The sequence below is a fragment of the Mesocricetus auratus genome, unplaced genomic scaffold (genome assembly GCF_017639785.1).
Source record: "Mesocricetus auratus isolate SY011 unplaced genomic scaffold, BCM_Maur_2.0 Super-Scaffold_100011, whole genome shotgun sequence".
Taxonomy (NCBI): Eukaryota; Metazoa; Chordata; class Mammalia; order Rodentia; family Cricetidae; genus Mesocricetus; species Mesocricetus auratus.
In genome coordinates this window covers 35,896,609-35,915,284 of record NW_024429195.1, presented here as the reverse complement: position 1 = coordinate 35,915,284, position 18,676 = coordinate 35,896,609, and the positions used below count along the sequence as shown (strand labels likewise).

Sequence of the window (18,676 nt, the reverse complement as noted above, 5' to 3'; positions counted from 1 at the left end):
CCTTCACTGTTACTATATGTATGATGCCACTGGCGAAAAAAGACCTGAGTCCATTTTCTTCTCTTCATCATCATTTAAGCAACAGTAGCCTTTCTTCAGGTGCAAAATCATTCCTTAGGTGTCAGAGGCAAGCTGGGCAGTGGTGGCACACACCTTTAAACCCAGCACTCAGGAGGCAAAGGCAAGCAGATCTCTGGGAGTTTGAGGCCAGCCTGGTCTACAGAGGGAGTTCCAGGATAGGCTCCAATGCTTCAGAGAAACAAATAAAAAAAGTTTTATTTTGCTCTATCTCTTTCAGCTGTTTCTCTGAGGAGGCAGCTCTCTCTCTTCTCTCTTTTCTATTTTTCTCTCTCTTTCTCTCTTCCCTATTCCCTTACCTTACTCCTTTACCTCTCTCCCACATAAGTAAAAAAAAAAAAGAGTCAGAGGTAATCACTTTTCCATTTAAAATTCTACAGTATATATGATTTGTGACAAGTTAATTTTATGTACTTGCTACTTGCTTAGCTATCTATAGTTTTAAAATACCTTACATTTGGTTGTTGTTTTCAAATACGATGTCACATCAATTGTCACTGGGAGTCATCAAGGTCAGCATGATGTCCTTGTAATTTTGCATGTTGCCATGACTCTAAACCTTCCTATAAAACAACAAACACTTGGGATAGTTAGTTGACTTGATAGTTAATATTGATTGTCAACTTGATAGGAATTATAACCACCATAGAAACATGTCTCTAACCATGTCTTTGCAGCAGTTTCTAGATTTTATTTGCTCAAGTAAAAAGACCCAACCAAAATGTGGGCAACACCTAATGATGGGGCTGAGGTTCTGGACTGCATGAAAAAGAGACAGCAAGCCAAGCACGAGCATCCCTCTCTCTCTCCCCTCCCAGAGCAGCTGCCTCGCAGTCCTGCCACCATGCCACCCAGCCATGATGAACTGCACCCTTGAACTAGGACCACAATAAGCCCCTCCTTCCTCATGTTACTTTGTCAGGTGTTATGTCACAGAATTAAAAAGATAACCGATACATTCAGATTCCGAACAGAAAAATAAAATAAAACCTTCAAACATAACCTGAAGTTATTTCTATTCACCCATACCTCTTCAAGAAGACATTTTATTTCATTTTTAGTGAATATGAATTATATGGAACATTGAGTTTCATTGTAACACTTTAATCCATGCCGATCATATCCATCCCCATGTCCGCCTTACTCACTCTGCCTACTCCTGGATCCCCTTCCTTAGCTCTAATGGCACCTCTTCTACTTTCACAGACATGAATATTTTAATGTAAAAGTGCCTTTCTTGACATGGCCAAGGAGAAAAATCGATTTTGTCAGATTAAGAAACCACCGATGAAGAAAACATGTCATCTGGTGAGACAGGCAGGGATGAGGTCTAGGCAGAAGCAATAGTGTCCCCAGCTTGTCTGACCAACCGCTGGGGAGATCCGCGTTTAGATACTACATCAACAATTGTCAGCTTGGCAGAAAATTAGCCCCAGGGAAGTTGAACAAGAGTTAATGGAGTCCTGTGAAAAAAATGTGCAGGAAGAGCCCAGCCAAGTGAAGTCCATGGCACTGAAACTGAACCTGTCAGGCTCTATCACAGTAACTACTTTTTTGAAATGTAATCTCTTTAAACCTGTTAATTCGTAGCTTGGTCGTAAGAGTTAAATGATTGCCAGAATGGTAGTGCACGCCTTTAATCCCAGCACTTGGGAGGCAGAGGCAGGCAGATCTCTTTGAGTTTGAGGCCAGTCTTGTCTAGAGCTAGTTCCAGGACAGCCAAAGCTGTTACACAGAGAAGCTGTCTCAAAAAACAAGCAAACAAACCAAAAAGAGTTAAATGATCTATAAAAGCACTTGGAGAACACTGGTTGCTGGTATAAACAACAGTTGCCAGACAACAGTTGGTACTGTCACTGTCATGTGTTGTGGCTACCAGACCAGCAGGAAGTAGTGAGCATGAAGCAAAGCTCTCATATTCTGGAAGACAGTCATGCAGAAGCAAGAATGACCAGAATCTGGAGATCGGCAGGAACCACTGAACAAGTTTAAACCTCAAAAAGTAGCAACAGAGATTGATGAGATGGTTCCATGGCTGAGGGTGCTTGCAGCCAAGCCCATGGACGTGAGTTTGATCCTTAGAACCTACATAGTAGGAAAGAACTGGCACCTAAAAGTTGTCCTCTGACTTCCACATATGTGCCAGGACTTCAGGGCACGTCATTAAGGAGGCTCAGTGTCTTCTGCTGGTGTGGTGGCAAACTTCCTCAGGCAAGCTCCCCTGCTGCTTGGTCCAAGGTCTTCTGATAATCTAGTTGAGATCCCAGAAAAATATGCATTCCTTCTCTATTTAAAGAGGAACGGTGCCACTGTAGCTGAGGCGTCTACATTTTCTGGGGTCTTAGCTAATGTAGTCTTCATCAGCAGAGCAAATGCTGAGACTGTCACAGAACTTCCCATGCCATCCATACCAAGCTTGTTAAAAAGTGAAAGGCAGACTTGACCCTCACGCTTCCTAAGATGCCTTAGAACTTGCTTCACTCACTGCCTCTTGCCTCAGCCTGGTCCTCAAAGAACACAGTGAAGAAGGCAATCCAAAGTCCTCACTGACACCCTAGACCATCAGTGCACACCCTGCAGGGCACATCTGTTAGGATGCTGGTTGGCTGGTAGCATTTCTTTTTCCTGTAGAAAAAAAAGTGGGGGGGCTGGATATGTTTAGCTTCTTCAATGCACATCAAGTGCCAATGTGCACATGCCCAGAGGTTCCTGTCAACTGGTTTTGGAAGCAGGAGGTGGCCAATGCTAAGCCTAAGGGAATGCAGACAGTAACTGCATAGGACCACCCCAGTAATGCCTGAAATCCCTCCTCTGAGGAGGCGGGAGCAGAGCATCAAAAGATGAAGACAATCCTTGCCTACATAGCAAACTCACAGCCAGTTCTGACACATGAGATCCTGTCAACCCCCAAAGAAGAAAAAAGGCACCAAGCACGTAAATACATATGATTTTTTAATTTAAAAATAAGCAAGGACTGAGTGCCTCCTACTTACCAGACTGGTATGAGGCACTAGGCTGGCAGACTCCCATGTCTTATATCCTAGAGCAACATTGTCCAGTAAACCCTCAAGTGACAAGAATTTCTTGCCACTCAATTGAAGAGCCTCTACTATAGGTAACTGCTGGCTACCAAAAATGTGCTTTTGAACCTGAGAAACTGAATTAGATTTTTAAATTTTCATTAATTTAAATGTAATTAGTCACTTAGGGCTGGCGACAACCATTTGGACTGCACAGGTCTAGAGAAAGAAGGCAATGTCAAGAAAACCAACAAGTCACTCTCAAACAGGAAATCCACCAGGAAAAGGCCAAGGTTCCAGAGAAGGAGTGCTAGACAATAAGGTGTGGTGGCTGTAAGCATATATGCTGGGGGGGGGTGGAAACAGGGACAGCTGAGAGCTGTAGGTCACCCCCAAGAACCTGGATTTCACTGCATACCATTTGCATCTTACCTTGTTTCAAGATTGCTGTAGCTAACTGCTATATGGAAAATATGAAAGTCTACAAAAAATGCTTGGGGTGGGTGTGAGTATGTGTGGTGTGTGTGTGTGTGTGTGTGTGTGTGTGTGTGTGTGTGTGTGTGTTGGAGCAAAACTAGTGATTTGCCCCTTCCACTGAGAATAACATCTCCTTATTAGTATGCATTTATACTCAAAAGGCATATACATTTGGGCATCAATATTAATTCATCTAAAATTAATAACATATATGCATATGAATATGTAACATGTATCATCCTGAGCATGTTTTAAGTATAGGGAGAATGAAACAGCTTCTAAGTGAGTTAAAATGGATTGAGTCTATAGTTAGCCAACACTCATGCACTCTTCTGAGTATCTGTAACCAAGAAATAAATGGAGGAACTGCATGGAAAGCTCACACAGTCATCCTGAGACTCTGGCAGAGTCAGTTTCCAGTTGTAACAGGAAGAAGAGGAGGGACTTAAAAGAGTTGAAAAGGCAACCACAAAAACAGCTAATGATGAGGAAAAGAGGCCATGCAGAGAGATCAACACAGATGGGTTGATTAATTAACCTGGCAACAAGAACATTAACAAATGGTTGTGGGGCTATTTCAAGTTGCTCTTCTACAGACCACAGCCAGTAGGGTTGTGATAGCCATGGAAAGAGTACTAAAACCAGCAGATTAAAGCTCTAGAAAAGGCTATTTATGGCTGGGAAGCTGTGGAATCAGTGAGGAATTCAGAGCAGTGCCCTTCTGTGGAGGTCTTTAAAACAGAATAGATTCTCATCAGTCTCATTTGAAAGGTTTAAGTGTGATCCTGCCTAAAGGCAAGGTGATGAACGAAATGACTTTTCAAGGTCCCAGCCAGTCAACCCAGGAAAACCACACTAAGGTCTGTATGCTGTGATTTTCTTTTGTTTACCCATACCTTATTGTTTCACACCACCATGTGGCCACACCGGGTAGAAATGTTGTAAATTTTGAAACCAAGCTTAGGCCTTGGGATATGGCAATCATATATTCACGTGCTCTTAGAATTGCATGGTCTGTTTGAAGACAGCCATCTTGAAAATTTGGCGGGCATAGATGTGTTTATACTCAGGAACCTTTCATGACCATAATTTAGAAAATAAAAGCTAATTCCTGTATTATCAAGAACAATGCCTAATTCTTTGATTGTGCATATGCCATTCCATAGGGATAGGATTTGAGTCTCAGTAATCTGAGTTCATGACATAAAATACCTTTCACTTACGAATATATTCATGCATATGCCAGATTCCAACCCTTTTACTTTTAACAGATGTGTTGAGTAAATAAATGTGACTTCACAGTGACAGTTCCACAAAATGGATTCAAACATAATATCAAAGCAGAAGTAGATTTGCTTGCAAGAAAGCAATAGTAGTTGACACATGACTGAAGGCATCACACCAAACATAATTTTAGATGCACCCCATTGGGCCAATGTGCCTCCTGCTACTTCCCTCTTTAATTTATGTAATAAACACGTCAGCATCCATTAGCATTTATTAAGCTCTCCTGTGAGCTAACTTACATTGGAATCATATTGGACAAATTAGATTGTCGCCCCATTGTCACAACACCTCCATTACAAAATCATTCTGTTAGACGTGGAAAGTGAAATTAACCTAAGTCCAGACTGTTCAAACTGGAATCCCGTGTAGCTTCCTCAGGCTCCCTGTAACACAGAGTTGTTGGGTTTTTTTCTTTAGTTTAAACAGGTAAATAGGGTAATGTGCTATTGTTAATTCAATAACTACTTGTGTGACTACATGCAGGGTACAATGTTAAAATAGGCACTGCGGACAAAGCAATGACTAAAGCATGTGAAGACCTGTCTGGGGAAGGGGATGGATTCCAATACAGGCCCAGGAACAATGCTTTGCAGGCCACAGGCTCTGTGGCTCTCACAGGCTTCGGCACTTCCACTGCAGTAAGATGATGTGTAAGCTACGCACCCAGGAGCAAGAGTCACTCTATTCCTGAAATTTCATTTACAAACCGTGGTGGGCCAGATCTATAGCACATACTGCAGTGTGCTGCTTGTGGAGAACAGCAGAAATGCAAAACTAATAGAACAGAGCCAGTGAGACGACAGCATAAATGCAGTCTCCAGGAGCCCACATTCAGGGAGGAGAGACTGACCTCCACACGTGTGCACACAAATAAATAAATAAATGAAGAGATGAATGGAATTTTTTAAATAACAAAATGTGACAACCTCTGTGGAAGGAGTAAGAAATGTCAGTGCATTGTAGAAAGGATATCCTTGGGATTTAAAGACACCTTGAGGAAACGAGCCTCATGAGGATGGCTAGGAAAAATTGGTCAGGTACAATTCCATAAGCAGTAGCCTGCCTGGTCTTTCTGAGGAGGAGCAGGGTGCACAAGAAATGAGATCAGGTGGAGCTGGAGAAATGTCACTGGGCTTAAGAGCACTTGCTGCTCTTGCAGAGAGGGTTGGGGTTTAGTTCGCAGAACCTACACCAAGCAACACAACCACCTTCAACTCCAGCTTCAGAGGACTGAATGACTTATCTTGTCTTCTAGGACACACACACACACACACACACACACACACACACACAGGGAAAGAGAGGGGATGCATGCACTCACGTTCATAGATACATAAATAAATCTTTCTTTAAAAAATATGTCAGAGAAGTGGTTAGATGACACAGGAGTCAGATGCCATTAAGTCTGGTTTTTAACTTCAACAGATTCAAACCCTGAAGAAGTTGGTCTGACCCAGTGATTGTAATGGTATCACATTCAATCCTGATTGAAAATAGAATAACATAGAATCAAGGAGTCTAGCTTGGAGGCTGTTGCAATAAGATGTGTAAGAGATTATGAACCAGATAAAAATGCTGGAGGTGTGAGGGGTGGAAGTATTCTGAAGTAGGTTGTTGGCTAGGGAATGTGAGAGGAGGAGGAGTCAGTGGTGACTCCAAGGATTTGGGAATAACTACAGTATGACCCAGCAGTGAATCTACTAGGTATGTAACAACTGAAATGAAATCGGTGTGTCAAAAAGATACCCACACCCCCTTGTTTATTACCACACAAAAGCCAAGATTTGAAATCCACCCCTTCTTCCATCAGTGGATGGACAGAAGAAGGAAAATGCAGTACAGGCACATGTATACTATTCAGTCACAGAAGAGTAATTCTTGCTTTTCTTCAATTACGTGGGTAAATCTGGAAGGCCATGTGCTGAGTGTGATAGACCAGATTCAGAGGAAATACCACATGCCCTTACTGGTGGAAGCTAAAGAAGTTAGTTGCTGGAAGTATAGAGCAGATGAATGATTAGCAGAAGCTAGTGAGGAGGGGGAAAGAGTGGGTGGGAAGAGTCAGTCACCAGGAATAAAGTGATGGGAAAATAAGGTCTTTTGTCTAATATATAGTATGGTGACTGCATTCGTTAGTATTATAGTATAATTTCAGTATCACACAAAGAAAGGATTTTGAGTGTTTCACTACAAAAATAATAGGAGCTTGGGTGATAGATGGTAATTACGTAGATTTGATTATTTCACTTACACTATAAGAGTATATATACACATAGTCATCAAAATATCACATTGTCCTTCATAACTTATATAATTATTATGTGTTGATTAAAAACAAAACAAAGGCACAAAAGAGAAAATCTGAGAAGACTACCAGGTATTGGGGAAGAGGAAGGAAAATCAGAGCCCCGCATATGATTATGTTCCTTTAGCTACCAACTGGTCATCCCAGTAGAGATGTCGATGATTATGTTCCATTAGATATCAACCAGGCATCCAAGCAGAGATGTCCAGAAGTGGAAAGTCTGGATGCTTGCTTCTGGAGACCTTGGGGATTCAGAAAGTAATACAGATACATGGCATAAGGCATGAATTGCCAATATATATTTGGTACTTAAAACCAGGGTGCTCACCAAGGAAATGAGAACAAAAAGAAAGTAAAAAGGTACAGGCGTCTCACCCAGGTGGTACCCCAAAAGTAGAAACTCAAGGATGTAAGGAGATCCCAGGAAAACTGGGCTAAAGAGAGCAAACAGGACACAGGAGAAAAGCAGAAAGAAAGTCAAGTGGGAATTAGTGTCATTCCCTGAACCAAGAATGCATGTCACCTAGGGACAGAGGTGAGCCACCACCCTCAGTAGAATGGAACCTCTAGAGACACTGGAAGGAACAGAATCCTGTTCTCCTTCACTCAGAGAGTAAATTTACCTAGGGAGTCCACACAGGTTTTTTGTTTGTTTTTTTAATGGAGAAAAAAAGAAGGTTGTTACTGGAGGTAGAGAGGCAAGAGACTTTACAATGGGAAAGACAACATAATTGTGAGGTGCAGAAAACCTCTAGAAGGAACAACGAGAGAGCCACTCCCATGGCTGGTTCAACTGAGTGAGATCAGATGCTGGGTGGAAGCTGGTGTGTTGGGTTTACAGTGTAAAATGCTGGACATGTCAGTTACAGACTGACAGCTATTAAAGTCCTCGATTCATTAAAGGGTGTGTTCGAATATGACCTTCTGAGCAGGGTGCAGTAACCCTCAGTAGTTAGAGCATAGAATGCCGACTATGAAACAAAGACAACAGTAACACCGAGTCACACTGACCAACGTTCAGGACTCGGGGCTGTTGGAAACAGATACCTGATGGAGAGAAGGAAGAACAGTGAAGAACATTGCATTTGATTTGTATGGTAAGGCTGCCAGAGTCGGGATCTCACATGGGACTTGAGTCCTTAGAGATGCTCAGTGAATGGATTGGCTAACTATCTTTGCCTTTTTTTTAATTCAGCGTGATGAAAACCCCTCATCTGTTGCCTCACAAGCATCACACAGTAAAATGCTTCCAAACACTTGTCATATTTCTTTTCAGACTTACACTGATCCCCTAGGCTGCTCTGTGGAGCAGAGGAAGGCCAGTGGTAGACACATGGCTGCCCTTTCCCTGGGGAAGCAGATGAAGTAGAAAAATGGCTTTCTGACTTAAACTCCTAATTTGAGCCCGTTTCTGAACCCTATTCATAAAGCCAAATTCCAGTGGAAAGAGGAATTGGGATACAGAGTAAGATGGCATGGAGTCTCCAACTTCTATAAAACAGCATGTGCTGCCCTTGGCAGATTCTATTGATGCCTTAAATTCACAATTGACAGCTGAATGTCTGTAAGGGCACCATCTTGGCAAGTTGGCTTGCTTTTGGGGTCACTATGAGAAGACTTTCCGAATGCTTCTACCAAGTGCAAACACGTGAAATGCAGCCTTGCCTCCTGACGTCGACAATTTTCTAATTTTCCATGTTCTATACATATTCACACAGCATCAAAGCCTCCTAGCATACTTTGTCTTATTATCACAGCCTTTGGGAAACATGACAGAATTCTTTAATGATAACTGTCACTTATTTGAAACGTTAGAATACAGCCCCTTTCCAGTATTTCAAGTGCATGAAGAAACCATTGAGTTGAGTAACCCTCCAAATGCTATTGTGGTTTGTGTGTGTGTGTGTGTGTGTGTGTGTGTGTGTGTGTGTGTGTGTGTCTTGCATGAATACACAAATATCCTTGTGCATTCTTGCAGAAGCTAGAAGAGGACATCAGATATCCTTCTCTGTCACTCTCACTCCATTCCCTTGAGACAAGGTCTCTCACTGAATGTGGAGCTAAGTTGACAAGCCCCAGTGATACTCCTATCTGCAAGTCCCCACAGCTCTGGAATGACAGTCACATAGAAACATAACCAGGTCTAAGTTTTTACATGAATGCTGGAGGCCCAGATTCGGGTGCTCATGTTTGTACAGCAATGCTCTTACCCACCGAACAATCTCCAAAGCCCCAGTGTTAATTTTTAAAGTCCTAATGTTTATCTGTCCTGAGAAAGAATGTCAACATTTTAATTCTTTGAGAAAAGTGCTATAGTAAGTTTATAGTTTCTCTGCCTCAGACAACCTATATTCAGGGAAGAAACATTTCTAATTCAATTTACAGTGATGTCAAGAAACAACACGTATCTGCAGGCGAAGATAAGAAAAACATGCAGGAGTACACAGTGATAGCTCTACTTAAATAAATAAACTTTTGGTACTAGTGATTAGGTACACAGGATTATTATATGTTTAATTGGCTAACGTGACAATTTGAAATTACTTCTAGTCACATTTAATTGGATTTGCAATCTCTGGGGAAAAAGGAAATAGAGAATCCTAGCAAAGAAACAGCCATAAAAGTAAACTGTTTTCCAAGGGGTGCTAAGTAATGAATTAATATCCATTCCACAATAGTTTTAATATCCCCCGGCTTAATAAGACCAATGTAGTGACTGTATGCACTGGATCTGGAAGCTAATTCAATTAGACACAAAGTTGGGAGGAGGGGGTTATCTGTTGAATTGTGGGGCTTTTTTTAACTTTCAGTTGTAAAAAGGCAAATTTAATCAGAGATAAATAATCTTTTAACTCAGGTAAAGCCTGAGGTGTGCTTTAATGCCTATCCAATAGCTCAGAGCTGTGCTAGGATTGGAGGAGACATCTTAAAGTCTATGTGCATGGCACAGCATGGAGCTGTCCAGACCCCCTGAACGTGGGTGTCAGTTAGGAGACCTGGGCAATCTATGGGGCCTCTGGTAGTGGATCAGTATTTATCCCTAGTATACAAATGGACTTTGGGAGCCCATTCCACATAGAGGGATGCTCTCTCAGCCTAGACACACCGGGGAGGGCCTATGCCCTGCTCCATATGATATGACTGACTTTGAAGATTCCCCAGGAAGGCTTCACTCTCCCTGGGGAGCAGAAAGGGGATAGGATAGGGAGTCGGTGGGGGACAGGGGAGGAGAGGAGAGAAGGGAGAGAGAACTGGGATTGATATTTTTTTTAAAAAGGAAAAAAGAAATACAGCCCCACACAAATGGGCCTTTTAAATCTGATATTCTGTACATCTTTTGAGGTTTTATGCAAAGGAACCAAAACAGAGCACAAGCATGTCCGCAACCTTTTGGTACCCTTGGGCTCTGCAGATGGAAGACCCCTGTAGAAGACAAATGGCTCATTCCTTCTCCGACTTACTGTTTCAGTGTAGCTACTTTCTGCATCCTAAAATGTGTTTTGTTTTCTTAATCTTACTCAGGTTAAATGTGCGCGTTGTAAAACCTTCCGCCGTGTTTGTGCATGCTGTCTATTTTACAGTTTTCCCTCTGCCTTATAACCTCACAGTGTTTTACATGTGTTCTCGTTTCAAGGAGCGCCATGATTGCTGACTACATGTTCTGGCTCTGTGGAGGAAGTGAGCACTGTGTTAGCAAGCTCATCAAACTGTACTGGCAGGTAAAAGCCGATGATGCCCCGGTGAGGGAGGTGGAGCTCATCTCATTTCTAGAACGAAAATGGAGGATGGGTGCCTAAAGGACCACTGGGAAGGATGGCCCTGGGCAAACCGTCCACCAGCCGCTACCCAGCGCTGATGTATCTGTAATGAAGTAGATTTTTGAAATGAATTTTAAGGGCAAAATTCAGGGTTGTTAACCCTTGACCCATACTGGAGTTTTACAACTCAATATAAAATTTAGACATCCAGGAACTATTTTTCTAGGCATACAGTGATGACGTGGTCCTTTAAAACAAATTGCGCTTTCATAAGTCTTCCTGAGTTACAGGCCTTAACACCCAACAGCTGAAGTGATATTAATTGCATAATGGAAGGTAATGAGAAGATGAGGGACGGATATGACTGACATACTGAAAACTGGGCAACAGCAAATCTTCTGCCACTTGTTTCTCAAGATGACAGCAGGATGTCCTCTCAAAGCCTTGTTAGATGTCAAAGAGATGCCATCATCTCTCAGACTCGTAAGGGAAAATTAAGTCACTAGTTCCGTCTCCTTTCATTTAAAATTCTCAGTAACTTATGTGTTCCCGTTTAAATACTTGAAGCTCCATTTACCTACTATAAAAAGTAGATTTACAGTTTTAAATTAGCCCTGTTGTACTTGAGGCCTGTCATCTATAAGTGGGGGAAAAAAGGTGAGTTCCACTGACCTGAACAAGGGGGAGCTCTTGGACCCCAGACAGACAGCTGGGAGGCCAGCATGGGACAGATCCAGACCCCCTGAGTGTGGGAGTCAGTGAAGAGGCCTGTGCAAACTATAGGGCTCTGATCAGTATTTATCTCTGGCATACAAATGGAATTTATGTGTCCATAACACAAAGAGGGATGCTCTCTCAGCCTGGACCCTGCCCTGAACGAAATGACAGACTCTGGATATCCCCTATGGGGAAGGGAGTGGGGATAGGGTGGGAGGCTGGGAGGGGTGGTGTGGGTGTGGAAGGAGGGGAGGGAGAGGGAGCTGGGACTGACATGTGAAGCAAGCTTGTTTCTAAAATAATGTAATAAAAAAAATAATGAAAAAAAGGAAGAAAAAAAGGTGAGTTCCAGGTAAACACTTTTAACTCCTAAAAGAATTCCCTAATAGTAGCTAGGTAAGTATGAAAAACAAAACAAAAACAAACAAACGAACAAAATACAAGCCAGTTACAGTGGCTGGAGTCAAGGGAAGAACATTCAGTTCCCAACATCCAGCAGTTCGCACACCACCTGTAAACCCAGCCCTGCTGGGATCCAACACCTTCCTCTGGCCACTGAGCACCTGCACGCACATGCACGATTCCCACACTGGCACACACACATACACACATACATATAATTTTAAGAGAAAAACATTTTTAAGTTAACTGTAAAGAACTGGTAGATCTGAGAGACAAGCAGGCAATATGGGGTATACAATAGCTGACATTTGATTGGAGGGTTTCCAAGAGCTCTTAAAAGAAACAAGGGAGGGTTTGACTCTCAGGAAGTGAGCAGGAAGCCTGATGCAGAGTCGATTCCTAGCGAAGGTTCCAGTTGAGTTATTCATTCACGAAACAAATACGTATTGTGCACATGCTGCACTTTCCATATTGAATTGGGGGAAATGCAACCGATATAGGTATACAAAAGGACAAATTGTAAGCCTGACATTTTTAAATAAAAGAGTTTTCTCTCCTTTATTTATTTATTTATTTATTTTGGTTTTTACGAGACAGGGTTTCTCTGTATTGGTTTGGAGGCTGTCGGTCCAGCTCAGCCTCAAACTCACAGAGATCCGCCTACCTCTGCCTCCCAAGTGCTGGGATTAAAGGCGTGCGCCACCACCGCCCGGCTCTCCTTTATTTTTTAAAACGTATAAATATTTTATTCATCTTAAAGTAAGAAAAGAATCTCCACTTGGCAATATGTACATTTGTGGTGGCAAAATTATAAAAATCTTTTATTTTGATATTTTATGTTAATAAATCATAAGAAAATACATTCCTCACTGTGTTCTCTTAATTGGAAGTAGCCTATGTAGTGAAAAGAGACCCTAATGCAAGCAAGGTCTGCTTCAGACAAGTTCTAACCTCAGCTAGCAATAGACTCCCAGCTAAAATCAGTCTCTGGCTTCAGCCAAAGACACCTCAGTTAGAAAGGAAGGGATGAAGTCAGGGATACCTGGCTGTCCAGTCCACCCTGGGAATCTCACTTATCAGTTCATAATGCTCTTTGACATCACAGCATGGAGATACACAGATTACATCCGCACAGCCATTTGTAAGCATCCATTAAGGTTGGACAGACAGAGCCCTGGGATGTGGTGTGTGCATGTTGTGTAACACTTAGGAGGCTGAGCAGGAAGACCCTACCTCAAAAAATTGCATGGGTGGGCAATATTTTCTTCTCCTCTCTGAGATAAGAAGTTACTGTATACAGGAAGGGAGTAAGATAATGACACATGACAATGCTATGATGAAACACACTACTATATAAGCTAACTCAAAAAAGGAAAAAGCAGGTCGTCCCTAACAGAAAATGGTTTGGCTTAGCTTCACACTTGCTCCTGTTTGTTTTGTTTTGTTTTGCTTTGTTTTTTCACTCACAGTACAGCATCAACAGCTTACATACATGGTCAATGTTTTATTATGAAATAGACTTGGTACTAGAAAATTTGCCTAAATGAACCCTAATGTAGTATTCAAGTGTATTCAAGGTAGGCAAGTCCAAGCTGCAACTTTGCTGTGCTGGATGTACTGAAGGCATTTCAGTTTAGATGGGTGAAGCTATGGGAGCATAATGCCACCATGAGTCCACGGTGCACCTGCTATTTCCCTTTTCAAGTGCATAAAACCCCTGCTCCTCTGGCTAAGTACTCTTTTCAGAGGTCTTCATGCAGACATGGGAACTTTCAGAATGTAAAGATTTTAGTGCCGCTCTCTATCCACTCTGTGTATATTGACCTACAAACTGTCAAATACAAAAGAGCTTATCTCTGCCACTGTTGGCTTAGGAACATCTTTCAATTGTATGAGAAACACTTTCCATATCATCACTCCATCAGGGGCAGAAAATAGTGTAGCAGTATGACAGCTCACACTGAGCTACACCACTCTGAATAAAGGTGTTTGCACATCTTCTCTATGATAACATCACCTCTGCCGAGGTAGGAAGGGCTGAAAACAATTTGCGATGGCTGCACTAGAACACACTCTCTGTAGCAGCCATCCTTGTGGGGAATGCCTCAAAACTTCATCACAAGGCTGAGCTAATCATCAAAATGAGAGTGCTTAGATGGGCTGAAAGCTGCTTGTCTTGAATCATATGCCTTATGGCACATATGCATGTGTGGTTTCCCGTAGAGGTAGAAGAGGGTGTTAGATGTCCTGGAACTAGAGTTCTAGGCAGTTGTAAGCTGCCCAACGTAGGTACTAAGAACTGAACTCTGGTCCTCTGGAAGAACAGCCAGGGCTCTTTACCACCAACCTATCTCTCCTACCCCTGAAACAATATTAATACCATCATTTTATTGGGTTAGAAGGTCTGTTATACCTCCCAAGACCCTAGCCCCTTAGTGGAGGTCTAAATTGTCCAGGATCATATAAACAAGGAGACTGTGCTCTTCCAAAGGCAGTTCTCCTATGTTCATTCTCAGCCATGTTTTCACAAGACATTCATCTGTTTGTATGGCCTTGTTTTCTGCAATAAGGTTGCAGAAGTCAACCCTATCTGTGCTGCTCCTCACATGGAGTCTGAAAAGACAGCAACAGAAATTTTACTGTAAAATGGCCACAAGAGAAGCGCAGAGAAACCTCCCAAGCTTCAGCTCACTCTCCACCTTTTTTTTTCTTTTCTTTCATTTATTTTTTGGGTTTTTTTAGGACACGGTTTCTCTGTGAAACAGTCCTGACTGTCCTAGAACTCACTCTGTAGACCATGTTGGCCTCGAACTCACAGAGATCTGCCTGCTTCTGCCTCCCAAGTGCTAGGATTAAAGGTATGTGCCACCACCACTCCAGGCCCACCTAAATTTTATTTTCTCAATTTTCTTCATCAGTCTACAACCTTCAGCCTTCAAAATCACAATCTCAGTACCTACTGAGAATCAGGTTCAGTTGACAAGCATCCAACTCAGAATAATGCTCACACACATGGGGGGGGCAGTGACAGAGACAGAGACAGAGGCAGACTGAGGATGTTTATCTCATTACATTAGAAATTGTCCTAAACATAGTCAAAACAACATTGATAAAAATTATGACCTTTATTATAAGAAGGTTGTAATTTTTCTGGTATAAGAAGTTGAAATGTTTGACGTAACATCAATTTCAATGTTTCATTTTAATGACAACAGTTAAAGTTGACCTAACAAAATTACCAATTGCAAATGGAGTCAGAGCTCCTGTAGTTCACATCATGTCATGTGTGTAAACACCCATCAAGAAATACCAACATCTTCTATTTGAATTCATATTACATCACATCCTCTCCTTGGGCCACTGAGGTCTTTGTTAAAATGACATCACCAAGGTTAGCTATGCCAGCAGTTTCTTCCAATTTTAAGATAAATCATTTGCCATGTGACTGTAGACTGTTCGCACTGAAAACTCTCAGATATTATCAGTCTCGGCTCCAGGGCTGGAAAGTTTCTAGTTATTTGCCTCCAGACCCTGCATTTAAAGATTCTGCTTAGAGAAAGGACAAGGAGGGGGTTCCCCAGCATGGCTATTTATAATTGATCTCAGCACCTTCACTCCAAAGCTCAGCCTCACTTGCAGACTAAGACATCAGTCATCACAAACCCATGTTCTGGAATGAACCCACTATCAAATTATGCTACGTTTCCTTTATTTTGAAAGAATGCACAAACATTAAGCAAACAGAACCCGTTCTAAACCCCCTTTCTTCACAGAGACTTCTCTAGTAAGAGGGACTTCATGGTGGGCTCTTCTTTCCAGACAAAGAGTTCCTGAACTGCTCTAAGGTCTGGCTGTGAGGAGGCCAAGAGTGCAGACAGCAGGAGGGGGCCCCCTTTGGGGATTGTGGGAAAAGCTGTTGACACCAACACAGGCCTGTGTAGAGAGCCTGACATGTGGAGGTTCTTCTGCAGGCAAACAGCAAAGGCTGAGGCGGTGCCAGCTTCACGGGTTCTCCATCTGTGCAGAGAACACTAAGACGTCCCATCCAATTCAAGCTGTACTTGGCAATGAAATATTCCTCATCTCCACACTATCAGTGGCCTGCAGAGCTTCCTAACAAAGTGCACTAAAAAGTTTTTTGGGCTTGTTTGTTAGTTAGTTAGCTAGTTAGTTAGTTAGTTGTCAGTTAGTTAGTTTTGGTGTGTTACTTTTACTTCAAAGGACAAAACCAAGACCTGGACTTTTCCTACTCACATTCCCAAAGAATTGAGTGCACTATATTGACCCCTTAAGGTCAATAAACCATACACCACCGAAAAGTTTTTCTGGCTTGTTTGTTAGTTAGTTAGCTTTGGTGTGTTTCTTCTACTTCAAAGGACAAAACCAAGAACTGAACTTTTCCTACTCACATGCCCAAAGAATCGAGCACACTATATTGACCTATAAGGTGTTCCCATACGCATCGGGGTTGAGCCCCCTGATCCACCCCTTCTCTTTATGTGGTACTCTTTATTATAACAACCCCTTTAGTCCTTGATATTGGGCCTAGAGGAAATACCTGCTGCTTCGAGCACTGAAGACAAAGAAGATCCCCAAGCATGTTCTTGTCATAGAGGGCTTCCATCAACTTTGCTGCTGGCATTAAAACTTGAAATCTTTACAAGTCAGTCATGCAGACACTTTTGAAATTGGTGTCTTATATACCCAGAAATTGCCTTCTTCATTCACACTCATTTGCCATTAATTATGTGGAAGCACAACACTACATGCTAGGGAGACAGAAGTAAGCAAGTGAGCATCACTCTGTCTTGAGGGACCACACAGCATTCCACCTCCTGAGCAGTATTTTGTTCTTCACCTGCAATTACCCACAGTCAACAGAGACTTGAAAATACCAAATGGAAGTCAGGCATGTTGGCTCACACCCACAATCCCAGAGGCAGGAGGATCTTCATGACTTTTAGGTCAGCTTCATCTATATGGTGAGATCCAGTCCAACCTACCAAGACCTTCTTGAAAGACAGAGGGAGAAATAGAAAAGAGGAAGCAGTACTAAATGTGTGTTAAATTGCATGCCATTATGAGTAACATGATAAAATATCCCACCTGGTAAATCCCACAGTAGCCATTTCATCCACCAGACCATTGATCATAGAGTACAGTACTTGTGTTAAGTTAGTATAGAAGTAGTGATTCCCACGTGTCAAAGAGAATATGCGAAGTACCTCCTTTAATGAAAAGTGAAGGTGCAATTAGAAACAGGGAAAGCCTGTTCACATAACCTCTACTGCACTTTGTTGTTATAACTCTTCTTATGTTACTAGTCTCTGTTGCTAATCTCTCATTGTGCCCATATGTAAACTAAGTCTTATGACAAATCTTTGCACAAGAGAGCATACCTAATTTATGTAGGATTAGGTACAATCTACAGTTTCAAGCATCTATTGGTAGTTTTGGAATGCCTCCGTCTTGGCTTAGAAGAGAAACAACCATACTCTACTATAAGATATTTACAAAAAAAGAATTACAGGACTGTAAAGTAATTAAAACACATACCACTGCTTAATATTCTGTCTTTCTTCCATGGTGCCATCAAAGCACATTGCAAAATGCCACTCAATAAGGTGTTTAATAAATCAACCAAATTAAAAATTAGTTTGACATGAGGCCAAAACCAGTAACATCTAACACGAGAATGTATTTGCCATCATTGTTTTGTAATTAAGGAATTCAGTGATTATGCAAAGAATTGCTAATTGCTCTGATTTGATCATTTTGTATTGTATATACAGATCAAATGATGACACTGAACTGTGTACATATGTGTAATTATGTTCTGATTGTGAGTTACATACCTACACACACACACACACATACACACATACATATGTATGTATGTGTGTGTATGTATGTATGTATGTATGAAAAGAGTCTTACAGACTGTATATTACACATTTACCAGTGATAATCTGAAAAGTGAGAACAGCTCTCTGAATTAGTTTATATAGTATTTAAAAAGAAAACAGCAAAAGGACGGGAAATGAATTTCATTAGTTAGGAAATCATTTAACATTTTGCTGTATACATGCCTATGTGTTCTAAGCTCAAAATTGTAGATTTTTCTGACTTCCATTGTGTTTGAGACTCCAATTATACAGAAAATGTTGATGATTTCTGAGATTCTCTGGTGGGGGAAGTGCCCATGCTCCATGCATGTCCAAGACATTGGCTACTCATCTCTTCTGTTCAAAATGGTCATAAAGGAAGCTGAAATATCATAAATTGCCTCTGTACTGAACAGTGAGTCTTGTTGGATAAGTTGTCCCTGGAATGAGTTGGGAGTTCAAAGTAACAATAAAGTCTAACTTTCCACTCTTTGTTTTTTTTCCTTGATATTGCAAAGTCATCCCAATATTACTCACTTACTTGGTGAAAACTTACATCTCTACCTCAGAACAAAAATAAAACCTTCAACATGAAATTACAGGTAAAGCAAGGTCAAGGAACTAGAAACATCTATCATTATAGTGAATAAAACACCTACATTTTCCAGAGAAGAAAAAAAAAATGTGTTCCCTAGAGCTGTGAAAGTTTCTCACAGAAAGGTACAAAATAGAAATTCATGTGAGTGT

General features: G+C 41.6%; 1 protein-coding gene across 2 annotated transcripts in view; it reads left to right on the top strand.

Moving 5' to 3' along the window:
- Positions 1–18,676, top strand: part of Spata16 (spermatogenesis associated 16) — a 285,586-nt gene that overhangs the window by 173,323 nt on the left and 93,587 nt on the right. For both annotated transcript variants that reach the window (XM_040754606.1, XM_040754605.1), the window contains exon 5: positions 10,802–10,886. In XM_040754606.1, the coding sequence (XP_040610540.1) occupies positions 10,802–10,886 (85 nt within the window). The remainder of the gene's footprint in view (positions 1–10,801; positions 10,887–18,676) is intronic.